Genomic DNA, 23,674 nt, shown 5'->3' with positions numbered 1-23,674 from the left:
TCTGAGAATCTCAAAATAATTCCTTCACTATCTTATTACTCTGCTAAAAAATTATTTACTTACAGCCACTCATGGTGAGCAGAAATACAATATACTCTTCAAATTTTGGAAAATTCCATTTGGAATTTTAGCAAACCTGGCTCTATTCCCACTTTGGCATAAAAGAATCATGTGTTCGGCTCCCTCTCTGCCACTTCCTCTCAGTTGAGTCTCTCCCCAAGGAGTTCACTTCCCGCAGAGAATGAAAGGGAGGGGGAAGGGGAGGTTCCACAGCCACACAGGAGTCTCTGCCCAACACAAAAGTTCATACCAAAACCCTTTCACATTTCCTCTTTCAATTCAACAAATGCTCTGGCAGCCCTCAGTTCAAACAGAAATATAAGCGAAACCTTCCAAAATACTTTCAAGGCATTAACAAGAGGAAAAAAGTGGAAGACAGCATAATCGAAAGCTCCACATTTCTTGGTGCATCAGCTATGTATTAGGGGTCTAACAATCAGCGACCTCACAATTTCTCAAGCAGGTAAATGTCTTTTTGGTTTTTTTAAGATATTAAAAATACAAGTCTTCAAACTGTCTAGGTTTTATTCTAGGACTCCTCAATTTATCAACATTTTTAAAGCTTTGATCAGGAAGAGTAAGAGCAAACAATCACCTCTCCCTGTCAGAAGGAAAGTGGCACTTCATATTTCTTCTTCACCTCTTATAATTTGGAACAGACTCTAGTTCCAAGCCGAAATATATCACAATACAAATGATGTGAAAACTTTTAATTTAACTAAAATTGAACCTCTGTTAGATTACAAAGCTACTTCTAAAAAAATCACTCTCTGGCATATCTTTTTTCCAAATATAGCAGTAATAATACCTTATTTGTACGTGTGCCTAATCTCATCTGAATCTCACAAGAACAATGAGGTAGTTAGAGTAGCCTAACTATCCTCTTGTAGGTTTCTAAACTAAGGAGAGACTTAGGAGATTCAGAGACTTGCGCAACTAGATGGCCATCCTTATCACATGACTCCTCTAAGATCTAAGCCCTTACTTTTGCCTCTGAAAAAAGGGAGATAACAGTACTTCAAAATATTCTTGAAGCTGTTGTATTTTCTCTCACTATAGATCAGATTACATTTTTTCAAATTTTATATTAAGGGAATCATCTAGTATGTACTCTTTTTCATCTAGCTTTTTAACTCAGCATAATTATTTCGAGTCATTCATGTTGCATGATTCATACATGAATCAATAGTTCATTCCTTTTTATTGCTGAATAGTATTCAATTGTATGAATGTACTGCAATTTGTTTATCCATTCTCTAGTTGAGGGACATTAGGGTTATTTATAATTTTGGCGATCATGAATAATGCAGCTTTGAACATTCACTTACATGTCTTTGTGTGGACATACGTTTTCATTTTTGCTCTTGGGTAAATTCCTAGGAGTAGAACTGCTGCATCATATAGTAGGTATATGTTTAGCTTTTTAAGAAACTGTCCAACTGTTGTTCAAAATGGCTATACAGTCATGTGTCGCTTAATGGCGGGGATACCTTCCGAGAAATACGTCAGGCAATTTCGTCGTTGTGTAAACATCATAGAGTGTACTTACACAAACCTAGATGATATAGCCTACTACACACCTAGGCTATATGGTACTAATCTTCTGGGACCACCATCATATACACAGCCCACCACTGGCCGAAATGTCATTATGCGGTGCATGACTGTACCATTTTATATTCCAAACATCACTGTATAGCACCTTTAAAAGTGCCAAACATTACGAGAGTTACAACAACTCTAAGCCCCAAAGAAGGTGCATGTTCCAATGTCAGGGGACAGAGGCAGGAAGCATTTCATGCAGGAAAAGAAGATTAATACAAAAAGAGATGGTAATGTACCCCAATACAGCCACTCTAGACTATGAGTGACTTGCAGGTGTGCTGTCTTAAATTCTATCGGGAAAACATCTAAGTATAAACAATGTAAGATAAACATGTTTTGGAAGTCTAACATGGCCAAAAAAAAGGAAATCTTAAAAAGGCAGCAATAAAGCTGATGCAAGCAATCAAAATAGCAGCTCACCTGAGCATTATCTACTAGGCACTATACCAAGCTTTACAAGATTTAAATACAGCCACTTTAGTGATCATTATCTCCATTTTACAGGTGGAAAAGCAAGAGACAGAGGAGTTAAGAATGTGGCCCCAAGGTCATTTGGCTTGTCAGAGGTGGAACCAGATCTGCCTGACCCTAGACAATGCTTTTCAGGGCTACACTAATTCATTGCTCCATCTTCAGGTTTCACATGCCTTGCAGCCTGCTTGGAAGATAGCTCCCTGCAGCTGAATGATACCCCCCGCTTAAGACATACTACTCCCTCTGTTTCTAATTTTGTACTCATCAAGCAGTTTTCTGATATTTAACTGTTTTTCCAAGCCCATTCTCTACTTGGAAAAAGAGGAGCCGACCAGTCAAAAAGAATAAAGGGGATATACTTGGCAGTGATTATCTCTTAGAGTAAATTACAAGACCAGGTATTCTGGTTTTGAACATTAATTTGACCATAAATTTGGCTCACTTGACTAACCATGGAGGTACCAATATCCTTTTCTGAGGTTCATCATAATAGAGGAAAAATCACCAAGTCAGGCATGAATCCTGTACAAGCCCACAACTGCTAAACTCAACTCCATTCCTAGAATATAGCCAAGAAAACAAAACAAAACAACCCACAAACAACCAAACAAAAAACACAAGCAACCGTTAGTGTGAGAAAAAATCTGGCCCATAGAACTACTACATATATAGCTGAAACCACTCTCAGTAGCCTCCTTCCTTCTCCAGCAGAAAAAATAAAAATATATTATGCAAACTTCCCACGTTTTTGGTGTAAGGATGAAGAGCATGAAAGGACAGAATTATTAAAAAGTTAAGAAAAGATATATTACCAGTTTAAATGGAAGGGGCATACTGTTTCAGAACTAACAACTTTGGAAATACTGGACAAGAGACAGGTCTTACTGATGGATTAGAATTTCTTCCCACCATCTCCCCTTCTATATTCTACAATACCTGAGGACCTAATATTTTCAGGAAAAGCCAAAATTTAGATGTGTCTCTTAGTTTACTCCTCAAAGTTTGGCCTGGTAATTCTTCGTAGATTCATGGTCATGAGTAAGAAAAATCAGTAGATTCTTGGCTTTACACAAATCTCGCCAGTCCTTCAACACCCTAAATGTCTATAGGTTTACTGTTTTCTATAGTTGGTAGCCTACCCTCTTCTCCCAAGCTCCATTTTCTGTCTTCTAGATGACATCAGTGGCGGTGACTCTCAGAGGAAAGTATAACTGAAAGGCATGCAGTGGGAACACCAAAACACGGGAATTGATTCAAAGCTGGGAAGTAGCACTAAGAAGTGAGAATGCTCACCATGACACCTCTGTCTTTCCCATCAAGTCAGGATAGCTGAAGGCATGGTGTCTTCAGGAGAGATTTGGGTTTTGGTGAGGTCAAGGAAGTAAAAAAAGGATGGAAGATTTTTTGAAGACAGTGAACGGCAGCATTACATATAGAGTTAGGAAGCATATATTTTGTATAGCAAAAAAGGGTAATAAAGAAGGAACTACAACTGACTCATACTTCATTTTTTAAAAAATTTAACCATTGACTCAATTCTCTTTCTCTTAGCCAGTAGCTTCTTGTCTGAAAATACAGTTCAACTGCAACCCAGTACCTTTCAATAATGACGAACTGTGAATTAATAAAGTTTTAGTGGTTTGTGACTTCATCTTAATTATTCCTATACGAAGGCTGAGGGAAAAGAAGAAGGATAGACCAGTCACAGGACAATAATGGTTGGGCCAACAAATGGTAGGGATAAAAGGGAAGATAAAAAATATATGTGTATTTGCACATGTGTTACATATTAAGTCACCAGATGGGCTGGGCCCAATCATACAAAAGGGAAAAAAAGCTTTATCACAGCAAATTTGTCAAAACCTGTAGGTCTCACAAGTACCTGCCAAAAAGGATACTTTGTTTATTCTCATCATTTTGAGTTGGAGTCAACTTTGAAAAAGAACTGACAGTAAGTAATGCAAATGTCAACCTCTGGTTGTTTTTATGGTTTACTCTGAGGAGCCTACAGGGCAGCACCCACAGAGCCATTTGAAGATTATGCACTCTGATTCTGCCATAATGTTGGGAACATGCATAACTCATCAACAGTTGATATAAATATTGGCAAAATGACCCTTTTGGTACTTTAAAAAAATATTACAGAATCACATAATCTTCATCCTGAAAGCAATCACTAAGACAACCTAATCTAATCCCCTTATTTTATAGACGAGGAATTTACAGGCTAAAAGGGGGATTTAAGCAATATGCAAAACTGGAAAGAACATAAACAAAACCTCTTATTTAAAAGCAGAAAATTAAAGAGAAATCAAAGAGAATCAAATTTTTTTAAAAAGAAAAATGCCTTTTAGCTTCATTTTTTACACAGAAAATCAGAAATTATATCCTCTCTCTCTTGCAAAAGAAGGCTTACATCATGTCAAATTAAGTCTTTTCTAAAATATACACTCATTCCTTCAAGCAGACACACTACCACACTGTTCTTTCCTTTTACATTCAACTCTAAGTCCCATCACCTAACTGAAGTGTTTTCACAAAATTTCACAGAATTGCTGAAGCTCAGCAAGTTAAGCATGTTTATTAATCCTCACCCCAATGTACCTACTTCTAGAAAAAAAAAATCAGAGGTACCATAATCTAAATGTAAAGTGACCTTTATTTTAGAAATTAGAAAATAGAGGTGGATAGTCTGGAATTTTTACTGTTTCCAAGACCCTCCCAAAAGAGGGGATGGCTGTTTAGAACAGAAGAGGGTGGAGTGGCCTAGGACCTGCATCATCAGGCACAGCCAGTGGTTCTCAGCAGTGCTTACTGGGAGGCAAGCTACACGTCAGAACCAAAAGAAATGTGGAACACATATTTTAGAGATAACCTAAAATCTGCCCTAATGGCATTTCAACATCCTTACTCAAGCAAGAGGGAAAGGGGCAATATTGTACACAACCTACAGTTTACCCAGTATGTCTCCCATGTATATGGAGAGTCAGCTTGTATATCTAGGAGGGTGAAAGAAGAAAACCTGCTATCACTCATTTGATAGAGGAGAAAACTTAAATCCTGAGAGATTCAATGGCTTGTATGATCCTTCTGACAACTAACAAGTTCCATTTAGAGCCGACTTCTGCAAAGCTATTCAGTCTATAGACACTAGGAAGGAGAACTGTTGCCAGTCAGATATTTCTTCCAGTATTAATTAATACAATGACTTTCTGGTTAATAAAGTTTCGATGCTCCAGAACTCAATCCAGCAATTATACCGACAAAACCATTTCTAACTTGCAAAGCTGATGACACCTATACCACACAAACTCCACTAATGGGAGACCCCTGATGGCCTGTTTGAAGCACCTGCTGGCCATCTAGCACGATGAGAAAGTTCTGAGTTATATATAAATAAGCTGATTTATTCATTCACATTCTCTCCCGACTCCCTCTTCTCCCTTCGCCTCCCTCCTTTCTTCCTTTTTCCTTCCTCCTCCCCAATGGTATGCAGCAGGAGTCAGCAAACATTCTCTGTAAAAGGCCAGATAGTAAATAGTTTAGGCTTTTGGGGGTCTACCATTGTAGCACAAAAGTAGCCACAGACAATCAATAAATGAACGGGTTTGGGTGTGTTTCAATAAAACTACTTACAAAAACAGGCAGTGGGCCAGATTTGGTTCACAGCACTGTAGTTTGTCAACCCCTGATATGGAGTAGCAGTTCTCAAACTTTAGCCTGCATCAGAATCACCTACAGGACTTATTGATACACAGATTTCCGGGCCCTATCCTGAAAGTCTCTGATTCAGCAGGTCTGTAGTAGGGCCTGAGACTTTGCATTTTCAGTAAGTTCCCAAATGATACTGGCGCTGCTGGTCCAAGGGACCACACTTTGAGAACCACTGGTATAGAATAATGATCTATGATGCACTCGGTGGAAGGCTGAAATGTAATGAACAACTAGGAAAGTGGAAATTACATGTTGTAAACTTGACTGCCAATTTTATAGAACATTTTATATGAAGACTTACTGTTAAGTGCCATAATATTATCTGTTCCTGGATGATGGAAATTTATTCCCATGCGTCCTGAAAAAATAAAATAATTTTATTTTAAGCACAAAGAAAATAATACTTAATATAATCATTTCAAATACATTGTAAAATATGAACATTACAAAAAGCTACGACAGATTAATCTATAACAATACTATCAAAGACCACAGCACTTGCAAGAGTTTTTAAATCAAGTCATAAAACATACACACAAAAAAAATCTTAAAACAAAGCCAAAGTCTCAATAATAACAAATAAACAAAACAAAACAAAAAAGATGCTTCCATTATAACAGTCTGAAATTTTAACGCATCTTCTGCATTCCGATTTCAACATGCCAACTCCTTGGATAAAGCATTTTATTTAAACAACCATTCATACCGCTCTTCAAATTCAAGCAGCAAAATAATGAATTCAAAGAAGTATATAAACTTGAAGCTTAGAGGGGATAAAAAGATAAAGACTTCATAGTGGCTCAAAAATGCAACATAATTACCAGAATGGCAATAAGAAGAAAGATTGTAAAATTTATATAACAGATATAGTGGGGAACAATGACTGACCTAAAATGTAGAGTTCCTATGCTGCCCCCACCACTAACTAGTTACATGACCTTGGGCATAATGCTTGTGTCTCCAGACTTTTGTCCTTATAGGGGTCACAAACTTCATCTGCCCACATTGGCTGGCTGCCTATTTTTGCATGCCGCCAAGCTAAGAATTATTTTTACATTTTTAAAGAGCTGTAAAAACAAAGATAAAAACTAAACAAAGAATAATGTGTGACAGAGACCATATGGCCCACAGGTCTAAAATATTTGCTCTCTGGCCCTTTACAGACAAAGTTTGCCAATCTTTGGTCTCTAAGATGACAAGTCTGAATCAGATGTTTCAACTAATAGCCTCCAGGGTTAAGAGAAGATGTAGACATTTGGTATGTTTTTTCATTAATTATTTGGGAAAAGGAGGTTGATGTATCAAAAGAAAAACAAAACAGAGAGACATAGAGTGCTATATGAAAAAAAATGTACTTAGTGTGTTTTCTTGGCCAATTCCTTCAACAAAATAGTTATTGAAATAATGCTTTTGTGTAAAGCTGATTATCTATGAAATTGGCTCTGCAAGGATTTCATGTCCAATTATGTGAAGGGTTATCATGAAATTCTCAGAAAAATGTTAATTTTATGTCACTTACCATGGTTTAAATAAATAAATCAATAGTATTTTGGAGGAGAGTGATACAAAGAAAGCTGGAAATAAGGAAGAAGTGATTGACTTTTACAACAAATACAATGTTATATACAATTACAAAAGGTCAGTGACTATTTGGTATTAAACTCTGTTATGGAATACTGGAGGCAAACAGCATTATCATACTCTTCTGGCCCCAAAGAGAAGAATCACGGTGGACAAAATAGAGTATTTGCTTCAAATAAAAAGAGGGAATCATGAGGGGCCAGCCTTCTGGCCTAGTGGTTAAGTTTGGCATGCTCCACTTTGGCAGCTTGGGTTTGGTTTCCAAGCGTGGACCTACACCACTAGTCAGTGGCCAGGCTGTGGCAGCAACACACATACAAAATAGAGGAAGATTGGCACAGATGTTAGCTCAGAGCAAATCTTCCTCAAGCAAAAGAAAAAAGAAAGAGGGAATCATGAATTCCTAGTCAAATCAATTTTTTGCCTAGAGAAGGCCATCCTAATCTCTTAAAGACTCAGGTCTGGGCCAGCCTGGTGGCATAGTGGTTAAGTTGGGCACATTCTGCTTTGGTGGCCCAGGTTGGTGGGTTTGGATCCCCAGCTGGTGGGTTTGGATCCCAGGCGTGGACCTACACCACTTATCAGTCATGCTGTGGCAGCGACCCACATACAAAATAGAGGGAGATTGGCCACAGATGTTAGCTCAGAGCAAATCTTCTTCAGCAAAAAACCCCAAAAAAACCACAATTACTTGGCTGAATATAAAAAATTCTAAATCACTTTAAAAAACAAGGACCTTCAGGTCACAGTAATTTGTGAAAGGTCATTTCATATTAAGAGATAGGGAAAAAAATAAAACTCTCATAAGTGTAATGTTGCTTGTATTGATGAATGTGTGTGTGTGAGAGAGACAGAGTGAGTAATTAAGAATAGAAAAATCAACAATTGATGGATTCCATTGATCAAAACAATTCATGGATGAAACTATTCTAATTTTACCACGAAGCAGTACAGGACTTTCAATGAAAATTACTTTTAGTTTTTATTATTTTAAACTTCCTTACTAGGAGGAAGATGTTACAGCTATGTGTAGTTTTGTGGAGACTATTTTGCTAGCATTTATATTATAGTAAAATTCTTTTATAGAATATATTTTAATGTTTTCTATAGAAAATTATCATATTAGTAAAGAATCATCTCTTAAATGCCTATTTTATTTTTGAAAGATTTTGTAGATCTTTTTATATTTACAAGAAGCTAATTACTAGGAGGATCAAAAACTACCCATTGCTAAAAAACATTTTTAATGGTATCTGTATATGTAATTGCTCTATGTTTCTTATGTTTTTCCAGCTCCTACGTCATTTTAGAGTCCCTAAAAGTTACAGTCTACACCATATGCAACAAGTACTATCTCCTACCACCACCTTGGTCAGAACCTATTATAGGAAATTTTGTCACCAGAGCAAGGCTTTGATTCAGTTAGTTATATCAATGTTCTTTCCTTTATTATTTTCAGATGATCAAGAGCTTATTTGGATTTATTACCACCAAATACTAACAACTATGAAATTAGATGTGATCTACTCATCATATTCTGAGGTATTCAAATTTAACAGTAAATAGCCAGTCACTGGAAACTCTGCCTAAAAACCCAACAAGCATTCAAAATCAGTGCCTATCAGAACCTGAAGAAACAGCATATAGAGAGAGTCTCTTCAATTTTGACCAAGGAATATTCAGACGTGGGTGTGGTTCCTAAAAGCTAGGGATGTTCTCTAAACATTCTTGAATAAGAAAGAGTTATCAAGAAAACCAAGCAAGCCCAAATTTAGCTGATCCTCATTCAACTTCTTTTATTTCCTGTGCTACAATCATTTATGGTAAAGAATTATGTAGTTTACAATCACTACATCAAGTAATAGTTTTTGTATGGTTCCGGAACTACTTATGTTCCCAAACTGCTGCCCCTCTCTGCGGTCCTCCGGAAGTTGGATCCTTTTTGGACTCTTACAACGAGGTCTTAGGACTTTTCAGCCTGGGAGATGATACTAAAAAGAAGCTCAGTAGTTTTCTAATTATGATCTTCTATCCCACACTGATGACTGCCAATTCAATCTTTCTAAAGATGCAGTAAAACAAGAGTCTTAGGCAACGTTTTGTAGATGAAGGCATCACTATTTGCTGCAAAACAGGAAACTTTTTCCCTTTCCAGGTAACCTCCCTAATTCTGTTGGCTTCTTTGACTTCAACGAATCTCTTAATCAATATCATCAACAACAGATTTTATAAGAAACTCTGGGTCAATGCCAGATCCATCAGGACCAATTATTTAAGCACAATCTAATGTTTCCCAACTAAATGCAAATTCTTTTTAGTAACTTATGGCTTCTGTAAGCTACTTTCTTTACCTCTTCACAAATTAATGTTCAGATTATAAGATACAATACATTTTCATTGGATAAAAGCTAGACTATACAGAAAAACGAAGAAAACAAGACCACCAATCAAAGACAAGCTCTGTCAACATAATTTGATTTACGGTCTTCCAGTTTAGAGAAACTGGAAGTGTAAATAAGTGTAAAGGTTTCTTTTCTAAAATTGGAATTATTTTATAATTTTATTTTTTACTTAATATATTGTGCATCTTATATTTTACAGTTACTATGGAATTTTGGAGGAGAAAGAAAATATATAACAGCAAAAGAAAAACTAATTCCAAATTCAGATGAGGCCATTTCTTTTTTCTTTCTTTTGTCCAACAAATACTGCTGTTTAATCAGCTGTGAAAATAGAATCAAGTGTGTGACATCTGGTGATTTTTGTTAATGCAGTCTGGTGCTGCCAGCGTGACATTTTGTCACCCGTCCATGGTCTGCTATTTTTAAATTGTTCTTGTCAGCTAGCTATCTGTTAAGTATAGTGTAAAATATACGGTTTCGAAAACTGGAAGGCATACTTGGTTTTACTGAGTTAAATGATGCTGTGGAAACTGAAGACTGTGTCCCACTTTCCCCACTGCCCAGGGCCTGATAATGGGGGTGAGAGGGGATGGAGGGAGAGGTTGTAGAATAGGGTTACATAGGGTTTTTCAGACTGTAAAAATCACAGTCTCGTAAGCTCAATTCACATTTATATTTAAGAGGCTAGTTATAAAAAACTACCTCTCCTGTTGTTCAAGTTTCAGAGTCCAACTAAACTCATACTTTTATATGTCCAAAATAAAAACTGGAATTTTTATTAATTCATAATTATGAAAGTCACCTCTTCACTTCTGCAATATGTTATGATAGGAAACAACTGCTGTATCTTCCTCTAATAATCCCCATTTGCTCTAAAAAGTCAAGTCCTTCAGAGACCTTCACATAACAGAATGTGAGTGCTGTGTTCTAGAAAAAGCTATAAGAAAAAATGCATATTCTACTGGATTCTATTTCCCAACAATTTTCTCTATAAAGTTGAAGATATACTCCTTCAGAAAAAGTATGCACAAGATGCAATAATATGATATGTAAGAATACAATAAAATGGTGTTTTAAATCTTTCTTAAGGAAAAACAATAGAAGTTTGGTACTATAATATTCTAAGTATGTTCCAAAGAATCAAGAAGCAAAAGCTGTGAGCTTAGACCTGAGGTCATATCCTAGTTTCTTCTCATATGAATAGCGGATAATTTCTGGCATGTTATCAATTCCTTTGTGCCTACATTTACTCATTTCAGGCTGTCCTCTATAACAAATCAGAATTTCTGGACATAGTGCCCAGGATTAAAGTACACATAATCTTTTTCTTTTAAAACTCTCAGGTGATTATACTGCTATATTGAAAGGATCATTGGGCAAATTAATGGGAGGTACCTATTAAAAAAAATCACTCAGCTTCTATCTACTTTCCTCCCTTGCATAGATTAAGAACAATCATTTCTTGCTAACTCAGAACCTGTGCCCTAACAGTTTGTGGAATCTGCTAACTTTTATACAAGACAAACTGATAAGGGCCAAAGGGAGGCAGCACAAAAACAGAACTGGAGCAACGATTCAAGTAAGTAAAGAGACAGTATGTTTTTCTGGCACTAAATGTAATGAAGGTGTACTTTTTCTAAAACAAAGGAACCTCCACATTCCACAAAAGGGGCCAATTGTGTGAAAGGCTCTATAATACTAAATTTAAATTGTGATAAATAAAGACAAATGCCTCTATAACACAAAAGGGGTGGCATTGATTCCTTCCAAGTTTCTGTCAATTTAAATGTTTTACAGTACTATCATCAGAAGATAGCTATTTTTTCCCCAGATTCAGTATAGATTTGAAAAGCAAACTCTTCAATATTAGTTCTCAACTGACATCGCCTCTTTTCAGTTTTCAAATTTCAGTTCCATGAATGGCAAAGGAAAAGAAAATTCAAATATATAAAAATGTTTCATCAGGCATTAACCCTCAAGGAGTCAGCCAACTTCTGTCGTAAGAGGGAGACTGCATGGGATGAGAGACGGGTGACTCCTTCCTGCTTTTTGCCAAGATGTCTCCTATATTGTGCTACCCCAGCCAGGGGATCAATCCTTGCTTCACAATGTCACCTACACTGCCCAATCCACTGTGGCTAGTATTTCCCTATTATTCTGCTCTCTCGTCACTCTGTACCCTTTGAATATTAATCCTAAAGGAGGGGTTGATTAGTCAAACCCAGGGACCCTGGGTTTTCACGGGGATTCCCAGTGGCTAGGTGAACCCTCCTTATTGGTAGCAATTTGGAGGACAGCTGTAAAGAGGGTATGGAGATGAACCTTTTTCCCTACCTCTTATCCCACCTCTCCCAGTGCCAGAAATCCTCTTAATCTTCATAGTTATGATGAGAGTTGGATTTCCCTTCAGTCCACTAGAAAAGAGGGCAGAGAACAAATCCTCCCACTCAGGCCTCAACTCATACCTCTACCAACCCACGGAATTCTGTACTTAAAAAAGAAATAAGGGGCAGTTTTCATTAGTCCATTGCCCCTCTCAAAACCCTCCTCATCTCTCAGAAGCATTCTCTCAAACAAACAATAGGAAAAGAAATGCATAAGATATGGTAAGAGACAACAGGTAATGATTAAATTGTTATTGTTAGAACCAAGAATGTAGTTTGAGATCTTTAAGAAGCTGGAAAAAAAAATTAGTCTAATTTTTATTTAAATGAGGGTTCTGTGATCTGACCAATAACACAGAAGACAGTCCTCAGGGTGCTGTGAAGAAAGCTCAGTTCAACTTTTCCTCTACATTACTTGACATTTTTATCATGGGGGAGGAGATAGGGGACCTTTTAAAATTCCCTACAAACATCTTCAAGGCTGACCTAGTACAAATATAAATAAACGTGATAGGAAAAACTGTCAAAGCTCTGTACTAAAATAGAAGTCTTATTATTTCCTAAACTTCTTATTCTGTCATTCCTCCCACTAACCCTTTTTTTCTCCAAATCAAGAGAATAGTTGAATAAAGGGATTTCTTACTAACTGCATTTCTAAGATGTCATATCACTGTGAACACATTTTCACCAAGTTCACTTTAAGTACATCATGAAGTACTTTATTTTTCATCAGTGTGCTATCCTATTTTATTATACTTTCTTTACATTATTCAGATATACAATTTTAGAAAGCCAACATAACTTAGGAGGATTAGTTTTCGTTCTCCTTTAGGTGGTTTTTGATAATAATAAAACGTTTATCCTTCAATAGTCACTATTTCTCCAAGGCAAATACAAAATTTGACAACTTGCATTTGAAAGCTTTCAACATTTAGCTGCAGCCTAGCTGGAAGGAAGTAAATATTGTAGGGATATAAAGGTTTAATTTATTACCCAGGCCAGGCAGTAGGCACACCACTACCACTGCCAGCAAAGAAAATTAAAGATAACATTTGAGCAGTTCTAAAAGTGTCAGGGAGTTTATCTGACCTTCACACCCACTCTATGAAGTAGGTGCTTTATTTTAACAATGAGGACACTAAGGCTTTGAAGAGGCTAACTAATTTATCTAGATCAATAGCCAACTTGAGGCAGAGCCAGAATTCAAACTCAGGTTTGAATGACTGCAAAGTCAGAAAGGCTCAGTTAAAATTTTATCTCCTGTACAGAGAATATAAAACGTCTGGAAGAATGTTAATAAAAATAATAATCTTTGCTATCTCCAGGTAGTAAGTCTCAGGTGATTTTTTCACTCCCTTATCTTTTTATGTAGTATTTGAACAAAATCAAGCTCGGGGCGGGGGGGGGGGGGGGGGGGGGGGAGGGACACACAAGCATACAAAAAACAAATGACTCTGTAACCTGAGTTTGGAGACCCTCAAAATAGTGTTCCCATGTTCAAGTGGGAGAAGAGGACACTAAAGGCAGGAGGAAAAAATACAATAGAGTTCTAGAAGGAAGTGCTTCTGGACAGATTCAGACAGAAGCCACACAGTAAGTCCCCTAGCCTATCACCTTTCTATTAAAGCTCAATTCACCTAGCTGTTTACATCTTTTAACCCAGAGAACCTCTCTACGAATTTACCTTAAGGAAAAGCTATGTGCAAGAACTTGTCCGTGGCAGCATTACCTATTACGAAAAAAATGCTGGAAGCAGTCTAAAAGTCTAAAGTTAAGGCCTATTAATAAATTATAAAGACCAGATAAAAACAGATAATATTCATTATGTGGGAGGTAAAACAATAAAGGATATACCATCACAATGTTTCTTTTCTTTTTTTAGTTATCTTTTTGTTATTATAATTTTCTCCACTTTTTAAAGTCAAAAATTACTTAAAATCTTTCCTTTAAAATGCTAGCATCATAATTATGTTATTAGAAGTCATAAGGACCAAACACATGGTACCATAAACCAGATCTAAAAGTCTCCCAGTTGGAAAAGAGAAGCAGGAAACAGAGGACACCCTAACCCTAAGCAGAGGACAATGATAGGGTGATGTCATTGACCATGGGAAATAGTCCATTCACAGGAAATCAATGTGGGTGGTATGATGAACTGAGAAGTTGCAATCATACTGAGGCTGTAAAAAAGTACGTAATAAGTGCCTTCCAACTTATTAGAATACATTATATCTGTAAGTACAGTGCAGAAGGCTCTTACAGATGAAACTTCACATTTGCAAGTGTAGTGGAGAAATTTCTGCAGAGGTAGTTGGACATCCAATAAAAAAAAAGGGGCCACTAAAAATAGAATAAGGTATTTACATTACCCCATAGCGAGGTACCCTCCTCACACTTTGCCATTGCTAGTCTCAAAAGGGCACAAATATTTCCTGCTTAAATCTTCACAAAATTCCGGAAAATTATTTTACAAACTATAATCTAAGATCCTTTCACAATCTTTCATTGCTAGAAGAAAAGAATACAGAGCACAATAAAACCAGTATGCATAGAGAACAAGGGCTGAATATTTTAGAATAATTAAGAGAGGCTTATAGCTGTTCGTGGTAGAGAAGGAAGATAAATGCAGCCTTCCAAGATACTAAAAACACAAAACAGTCTGTGAAAATCATTGGTTTTTTTTTTTAACACCACTCTCACTTCTAAGAAAGACGAGGTAACGGTGACTAAATATAACAATGAATAAATGAGAGGTTTTTTTCTACTTCTGAAGGCCTTAAAATATAGCTTTTCTCAAAATCCTTTATCTTCTTCATAGCCTGTTAACTACTTTCTTTTCACTGGAAATTGAAGAAAGCAGCAGAAAATCATGAGTGTGACAAGAAAATGATGAAATGAATTTCTGATGTGGCTTGAGGAAATGACTATCAGGTGTTCACGGTCAGTCATACCCTATATAAGAGCCTGGAGAGAACCAGAGGGGATCAAATTCCTCACAACTCAGGAGGGCATAAGGGTTCATACAAGATGGGCATCCCTGTGGCTAATGCTTCACAGTTTTCAGATATTTAGACTCTAAACCCAAGTATAGTGGATCTTTCCACAGAAAATTTTCACTACACTATTTTAAAATATCATAGGGACCCTAACAAGTCCTATAACCCATTAAAAAGAACTATCTGTAATTATGAATGTAACATCAGCCTCTATCCTGAATTTACATGGGCTCTAAAAATAGGAAGTCCTAAAACTGCTGACATTGGGACTTTCTGCCTTATATTTAACCCAAAACGTTTATACACTTTAAGACATTTTCCTTGTGTTTTATCCTTAGAGACTGCAAAGGATCACTGGAGGCTCTTAAGTCTGTGTAGTGATACTTCCTCTACTAGGAAAGTAATAATATTTTAATAAAATGGAACACTTTTCTATGAAGATTTCTGCAGCAGTCTTTGGAAACTGGCTTACCAAATTTCTTACTTCCTTGCAGCATGCTTGGACTTAAATGAATTATCCAGGTTCAGCTAAGGATTCCAAATGCACAAAGCCAAGAAAACCTGGTTTCTGGTCATGCTATAACCATGACCTCAGCTACCCATCACATGCTTCTGCCAGACATTATGATTAAAGCAATCAACCTTGATTATTGTAGGTAGCTGAACCCAGGTTAAAAAAAAAAAAAAAAAAACAACTTTAAATACATTCCACAATGCTTTACAGAAGCAAACAAAAACAAACAAACCAAAACAAAAGAAAATAACAATTATTAAAAAGCTGATTTTTGTTTAAAACACCAAGCAAGGAATGGACATATGAATATTCCTAACCTGCAAAATGATTCCTCCACATTATATCAGCGAAACTCATTGGTGGGCCACTGGGAGGGTAGTGTTTACCTTTCAGAGGCTCATGATCAGTCCTTATCATATCCATTAAGGAGTTCTCCAACGAGTGCAAGTTAAAAGTGTCATAGGGCCTACTCCGGTCCTACAAATGAAAACAGAGAACAAGACAATACATAAAATTACTTCACAAAATTAATACCATATCCTTTGCTTCTTGCCATGGATTGATGACATGAATCAAAGTTCCAGATAGTTCTAACAACACAGTCATTATTTTCATTAAGAATAATGACTTGGCAACATTAAGTTTAACACAAGTTCCCATAATTAATGAAATTGCATCCTTTTCCTTAATGTACTTTAATGTATACGTCCCACTACTCCAGACTGACTTTCTCTCAAATGAACTAAATGAAGTAAATTCAAAAGGAAGAGTCAAGAGAATTGGCTTTGCCCTCAGCCCTACACCCCCTGCCTCCACTGTCAAATGAACAGAGAGGTTTTTTTCTGGAGGAAGACCATGATTAAGAACACTCAGTCTAAGAAGAGAATCACTTTCCTGAAAAATAAAAAGATGACTGTAGTTTCAATGTAACTTTATTGGGTATCTTTCATGTTTACTGCCAATAAGTTCCATACATTAGATACACTTTATAAAAATTAAAACGTGTCCAAAGTACTAAAATTACCTTTTGAAAGGTACTCACCTGAAAAAACTTTAACCCAAGGTAGTGTTTTCATGATATTAGATTCAAAAACACTTTGAAATTAGAGAGCTAATGCAAACTAAGTGAAGAACAAAATAACTGTTCCACCACATTTCACTCAAGCCCATGGGAGACCATCACCTAAAAATTATTTTTAGTAGTGTGAGCCTAAAAGGAAAGGCAGCTTATGGCCTAACTTAATACTGTAGGACAGATTTAGTTTGCTTTTGTTTAAGAAAAGCAAGACAACCATTCAACCACATCAAATCAAACTACAGCAATGAGACATTATTTTCAGACTCTTAAACAGCATATCCAACCTTGCAAATAATCACTTATCCTCTCCTGTGAACAAGAGAACTAACAAAATGACTGCCTAGATGAGCAAAAGGGGATACAACAGGTAAAAACCTCAGCTACAGTGACAATTTTCTAGGTTCAGTCTTAACTCTTGGGCAGTTTTCTTCTGGTTTCTGGCAAGCATGGCTGTATACCTATCCAGGGAAGCAGAAAGGAAGGTGGCATTTCCTCAGCACTGAGCATAAATGAGGAACTCAGAGGGTTATTGAATGAATAAATGCAGTATGTACACACACAGGTCCTAAAAGCCCTGAACTGAGAATCAGGAGGCAAGAATGCCAGAACAACTAGTCAATTGGGTACATTATGATCCACCTCTCCAATCTGTGCCTGAAATGCCTCCCTTTATACAAATGAGAGGATTGAGAGAGATTATTTCTAATATCCCTTACAATCCTATACTTTTTTTTTTTTTTAACTCAGAGATGAAGAGTAGGTGTGGAGGGGGCAGATGTTTTCAAATGCCACAAAGAGAAATTCCATTTCTACAAGCCCTTAATGCACGAGTCAAGGGCCAACTCCCCTACTAGGCCCTGGTGATTCAGAGATGAATGTTATAACCTAGTCCCTGTTTGCAAGTATTTAGTAGAGAGAGGGAGACATAATCAATTAAAATAAGAGCATGACAGGTGTTTTGACAGAGGAATGTAAACAATATAATGGAAAGTAAGTCACATCTATTTCTTAAAGAACATCCATTTGTGTATGTGTGTAATTTTTTTTCCTTTTTGAAAAATCACATTCTATAAAGTCCTAGGTGTCTGGAATCTGAACCTGCCAATTGACCACGTATGAGGCTTGTCTTAGTTATTCTCAATGTCCTCAGTAACCTCATTGGTAAAATGGGATCTTACCTGTGAGGATTACATTGAAATTACCCAAGTATTTATTTTACTCACATTGTGTTTGCCAAAGAGTAAGTAGTCAACATTTTTAAGTTTACTGCTGTCACCTACTTTCTACTTCAACCCCATTTTTTTCTTTATAACACTCCTCAGTTATCTGTCTCTACTATTGGATAAAAAAAGAGACATGGAATATTTTCTTTGGTTCTCCATTTTGGTCTCTATCTAATTCAAGGTCTTATCTTTTACCTTTAAGGTCTTCCTGCAGATCATTTGTTTTGCTTTGGGTTCACGTTATCAGTGGAAACTCTAATTACTTAAGGAGTAAAACTGAATTCCCAGAACTGCAGGCTTATCTGTTCCTCTAAGAGGTATCGTAATTTTTGTCCAAAGAAAAAGCCAGGGGTAGGAAAGTGTGCTGATGAGGAGGTAAAATGACAACCTACTTCGGGCACTGACAATCCCAGAATGATTGTCTAGGAGCCTTCTATCATATATATCCATACTTCCAACTAGAGCCCTGCAAAGTGGGATTGTTTCAAAACAGGCTGATAAGGTGAAGGGACTATAAGAAATGGCTGTCTGAAGGCATTCAAGAATCTTTCCAGCCAAGACAGTTTATTTGTTTTCATTTTTTAATTCTTAATATAATCCTTCAAGGTAGATAACAACATACTCATTTTACACAAGAGGAAGATGAGATTCAGAGAAGATTCAAGCCTGGATCTGACCTCAAACTCAGTACCTAGGGAGTATAAAAATCTGTCCAAAGAAGTTGATCCAATCCATATGGGATAGTAAATGAAAGCTCTATGTAAGTGTTGCATCTAATTACTGATGAAATGACCTTCCTGGCAAGGAGGTAGTGAGTTCCTGTCAGAAAATAGTATCAGATATTAGATGATTACCTGTCAGGAAAATTGGAGGGGATGTTTGGAGGGGTATTCATGTATCCGAAGTGGTTCCCAAATGTGTCAGATTGTCGAAATCACATGTAAAATGGTTAAAACGCAGGTTCCTGGGCTCCAGCTAAAACCAATTTAATCATAATTTAAAAAGGAATAAATGTCCCAGGTGATTCCTATACTAGCTAGATTTGAGAGCCACTAGATTGAATGATTCTTCAAGGTAAGCCTTTACATCCATGAATCTGATCAGTGAAAAGGGACAACAAAATGAGGGAAGGGACTAGAAGGATAGCAGCAGGAAATAAACAAGCCTGGTCAGCTTTGCAGTCTTTCAATTGATTGTGGGTTAGAGAAGCAGTTTGTGGCCTGGTTTTTAAAAGCACAAATTTTGAAATCAAGCATCTGAGTTTCCTGCCACTTGCTATCATGTCACTCTGAAAAAATTCCTAGGCCTTGGTTATCTTCATCTATAAAATGAGAGTGACAATAATTCCCTCTTTATAGTTGTTTTCAGTACTAAATGAAAAAATGTACAACAAGGCATTTGCACAGTGCTGGCTACTGGAATATTAGGGAGAACACAAAGAGACTTCTGAGATGCCACCTCAGAGAACTGGAACATAGATTTAAAAACCTAGGGGTTCAGGGATGCTAACTTAACAGGGTTCACCAGTGAACAGATGAAGACATATGGTGTGAAATGTACAACACAATTTGCACAAGCTTCTTAACTGAACAAACTTCAGTGCTGAGAAACTTATTTTCTCACTAAAATGAATTCTATCTATGCCTCATCAATTTATATTTGCTGCATACTATTCATCCTTTTTGTTTTACAAATAGTAAATGTCGCTGAAATAACTGATTAACCAGAAAGCCTGCAAGAAATAGAAAAAAGGATAGAAAAACTTAAAAATTTGCAGTGAAATTCAATGGAAATTACTCATTGAGAAAACAAGACCACAGTTTATCATTAAACGACAAAAGTTAAGAGTGACAACTAACCTTTTAAGCCTTTTTTTCATGTTTTGTTTCCTGATATAGGGAAAATAAGGAAAACATCTTTTTTTATTTGTTTTTAACAAGCAAACACACCAGGAAGTATTAGAACATTTATAAACAATGCATCCCATTATAGACTCTTTTTCTCTGAAGATAACCAATGACAGATGTTATCCGTTAGTTGTACATAGAGGCAGCCCACTCCTACTGTACAGTTCATTAGCCCTGCTTTCTTTCTTCCCCTAGCTTGACTTAATATTAACAAATTTATCAAGTATTTAATATGTGCCTGGCACTGTTATAAGCACGCTAAATACATTCTCTACAACTCTATGACGTAGGTAACTTTTATCCCCATTTTATAAATTAAGCAATTAAATCTTAGAGAGATTAAGTAACTGGCCCAAGTTTACAGAGCTGGTAAGCGGCAAAGCCAGGGCTAAAACCCACTCAAAACCAGACTATACTCTTAAGGACACTCACTGCCTCCCTAACTTCCTCCTACCCCTTCCGCCTTAAATCCTTTTCACAAACACCCCCTTCAACATAATCCTGACACAATCATAGAGAGAGAGGCCTCTTTGACCCTACCCTGCCACTCAAGCAACCTAACCCTCATTTGCCCTTGGTCAATTACCCTTCTTCAACTGACAACTAGTTAAACTCAAGAAGTAGCTTGATCTACGCTCCAGCACAGCCCAGGCCTGCCTCTACCATCCCTGTCTATTCGCTTGCATTTTTCTTGGGAGAAAAATTCAGAACCCTTTTCTACTCTTTCTGGTTTATCCCCAGACATTTCTTCTCCTAGAGATCAAGGCAGAAGGCTGCAAGGGGCCAAGCATCTGACAAAAAAGCAGCTCTGGAACCAAACTATAAAATTAATCATGGTGCCTACTATGTGCCAGGTACTGGGCTAAACGCTTTATAGCCATGGTCTCAATCCTCACCACAACCCTGCAGGGTAGGCATTATCTTCATTTCACAGAGGAGAAAACTAAAAGGCTCATAAAAGTTATGTAACTGCTTGTCACATAGCTGGTCAGAAATCAGGATGTGAACACAGGTCTGTGACTTTCAAGTCCACGACATAATATTCCAATGCTTCTACACTGGTCAGTTATTGTGCATCCCATGAACAACAGGGGCTTGTCTGGGAAGAAAGGGGCACAGGCAACATCAAAAATCAAAGGTGGGTAGATGTTTGAAAGGGCTAGGAAAGGATAAACGGGGTCATGAAATAATATAGAAAAACAAGAGGAATTCCCGAAGGAAAGTTTTTCTATTTATCATATGGCTTCAACGTATGTATAGATAAAACATTTCAAAGTTAAATGCATTCAACACATAAGAGAGGATTAACTCACAAAACTAGCCATTTCTGAATTTCCACCCTACTGTTCTTATTTTCTAGTTAGTTTACATTATTTGAAACTATCTCAGCTCCCTGTCTACACTACAAACACTGTTTAAAGGTAACAAATATGCTTTTCCTATTTTTAAATGGATATTTAATTACATAATTAATATATGAACCTACTCTTCTCAAACATACACACAAAAAGAGTATTACAGAAAAAGCAAAAGTCTCCAATCCTGCCTTCTTGTACTCTTTTTAGACCACTATATATATTTGGCATGTATTCTTTCAAACATTTTAAAACATATTCATATATATGTACCCATAGAAAATATATACTGTTTTATGTTATTTTTTTCCCTAAGTGTAAAAGTATGCATACTATTCTGCAACTTGCTTTCTTTGGCCAATACTATGCTTCTGAGATAGGTCCCTTTTAATATATATGCTTTTGCCTCTCCCCACCCAACCATATATATATATACCCCTCCTACAAAGTAAATGCACAGTGACTATGTTAAAAAAATCAGGTAATCAATCCAGTGAACATTCTAGAAAATAATTTCTGATTTTGAGGTTTCTTTCCCATCCCCCAATTTTCTCAAAATGTCTGTTCCGGCTCTTTAACTGCATCTCTTCCATGCTTGGCCTACTTTGGCACAATGGTTTCCTGACCCCCAATTTATATGAAGGACACCACTAATAACAAAACTTAAGGATCCATGGAACTTGCCAGCCCAGACTGAAAACCAAAGAGGCAGTACATCCAAAAGCTCAAAATGTAATAATTTCAAGCACAGAATGTGCTTAAGAGTACCATAAAGAACAAATAGGACACTTAATAATGAATATTAGATGAAAGCAGCAAACAATTAGATGAATAGTAGTATAAAATTTCTATGTATCACAAAGCAGAAGTTTAGGAATTTGTAGTTCTAAACACTTACTGCTGTTATTTGTCAGAACCTATCAAAAGCATGAGGTTCCTATATGAAACTGAACTTCATTATATTACTCAGCAACTTGACAGACATTTGCCCTAAGATTAAAACCTTTCCCAAATAAAGGAAAATGTATGTCACTAGCCTGAGGGAAGGAGAAAAAAATAACTTTTCAAATGCAGATTTTTATCTTCTCTTCAGTAAGTATCAAGTCCTTCAGTCAACGGTAAATTTTAAACATCCCAAATGAGACTACCATATTTGTAACCCTCTGGAAAACATGATTGTAGACTCTTCTTCAGTCACCCAATAGCAAGCAAATGCTCTTTTACATAACTAAAGTCCTTATGAAGTTGAAACCTTTCTCCTTTTCTGTCCTTAAAGAAAAACAATAGATCAGCATCTGCTATGAATTTTTTTTTTTAAGATTTTATTATTTTTTTTCCTTTTTCTCCCCAAAGCCCCCCAGTACACAGTTGTATATTTTTAGTTGTGGGTCCTTCTGGTTGTGGCATGTGGGACGCCGCCTCAGTGTGGCCTGACGAGTGGTGCCATGTCTGTGCCCAGGATCCAAACCAGTGAAACCCTGGGCCGCCGAAGTGGAGCACACGAACTTAACCACTCGGCCACGGGGCCGGCCCCCTGCTATGAATTTTAATATTTCTTAAAATTATTGTTGAACCCAGTCCTCCAAGCAAGAAATTCTCAAGAACCCTCAATATAGCCTGGAATAAGATTAGGGTATACAAAGAAATTATGACTTCCTCGTCTTATTCTTCTTGAGGATGACTAATTGCAATTACTTTAACCTTTTTATCAGATTATATTTTCCCTTGCTGTATAACACCAAACCAAGCTAACCAAGGTTCTCAAGACATTTAAAAAAAGGAAGAGGACAGTTTCACCTGCTCTGAGGGACGCTTAAAAATTAGATAATCAAGACAACTTGAAGCATAACCCAGCAATTTTCACCTAGTCTCCTCCTGCTCCCTGCCATCCCCCATCTTCCTTCACCGCCCTTCTCATTGGTTTGCCACACAGGTCAGATAAGAGGCCCCCTTTATCCAACATAGGAAAACAGGGCTCTTAGAATCACCTTATTCACCTGAAATGGCCTACATATTGAGGCCAGATCTAGCCTGGCAAATGTTGAAAAGATCAACCAGACAAAAACTACAAATGCCTATTGCTATCACTTGTGACTGTGGTAAACATTTCAGAGCTAAGTACATATGCACTTAAAAAAAGAGTGATTATACAGTTTAGCAGTTTGCTAGGTAAAAGGCAGAAAGCCAGACCTAGGTCAGACCTAAGTCTGAGCCAAATCTAGCAAGGATACAGAAAGGGAAAGAAGTAACTACACAATGGTCAAAAGAGCAAGCTTCAAGGCACTACAAAATTAAAGTTGTCCCTTTCCCTGGCCATCGTGCATATGTGACTAGTTAATGTTGCCCCAAATCACTAGGTTGTTAGCCAGCAGAATATTATC

General features: G+C 36.9%; 1 protein-coding gene across 24 annotated transcripts in view; it reads right to left on the bottom strand.

Annotated features, from left to right (window-relative positions):
• The window catches only part of CPEB3 (cytoplasmic polyadenylation element binding protein 3), a 222,420-nt gene that overhangs the window by 135,027 nt on the left and 63,719 nt on the right, over positions 1–23,674 (bottom strand). For 14 of the 24 annotated variants that reach the window (XM_070610193.1, XM_070610223.1, XM_070610334.1 and 11 more), the window contains exons 3-4: positions 16,048–16,207; positions 6,155–6,211 (exon numbers count right to left, since the gene is read on the bottom strand). In XM_070610193.1, coding sequence (XP_070466294.1) covers positions 6,155–6,211; positions 16,048–16,207 — 217 coding nt within the window. The remainder of the gene's footprint in view (positions 1–6,154; positions 6,212–16,047; positions 16,208–23,674) is intronic. The other 10 variants (XM_070610286.1, XM_070610349.1, XM_070610357.1 and 7 more) reach the window with 1 other exon arrangement.

Source organism: Equus przewalskii, chromosome 1 (assembly GCF_037783145.1).
Source record: "Equus przewalskii isolate Varuska chromosome 1, EquPr2, whole genome shotgun sequence".
NCBI classification, from domain to species: Eukaryota; Metazoa; Chordata; class Mammalia; order Perissodactyla; family Equidae; genus Equus; species Equus przewalskii.
The sequence above is the reverse complement of the archived record's forward strand: the minus strand, read 5'-3'. Positions and strand labels throughout refer to the sequence as shown.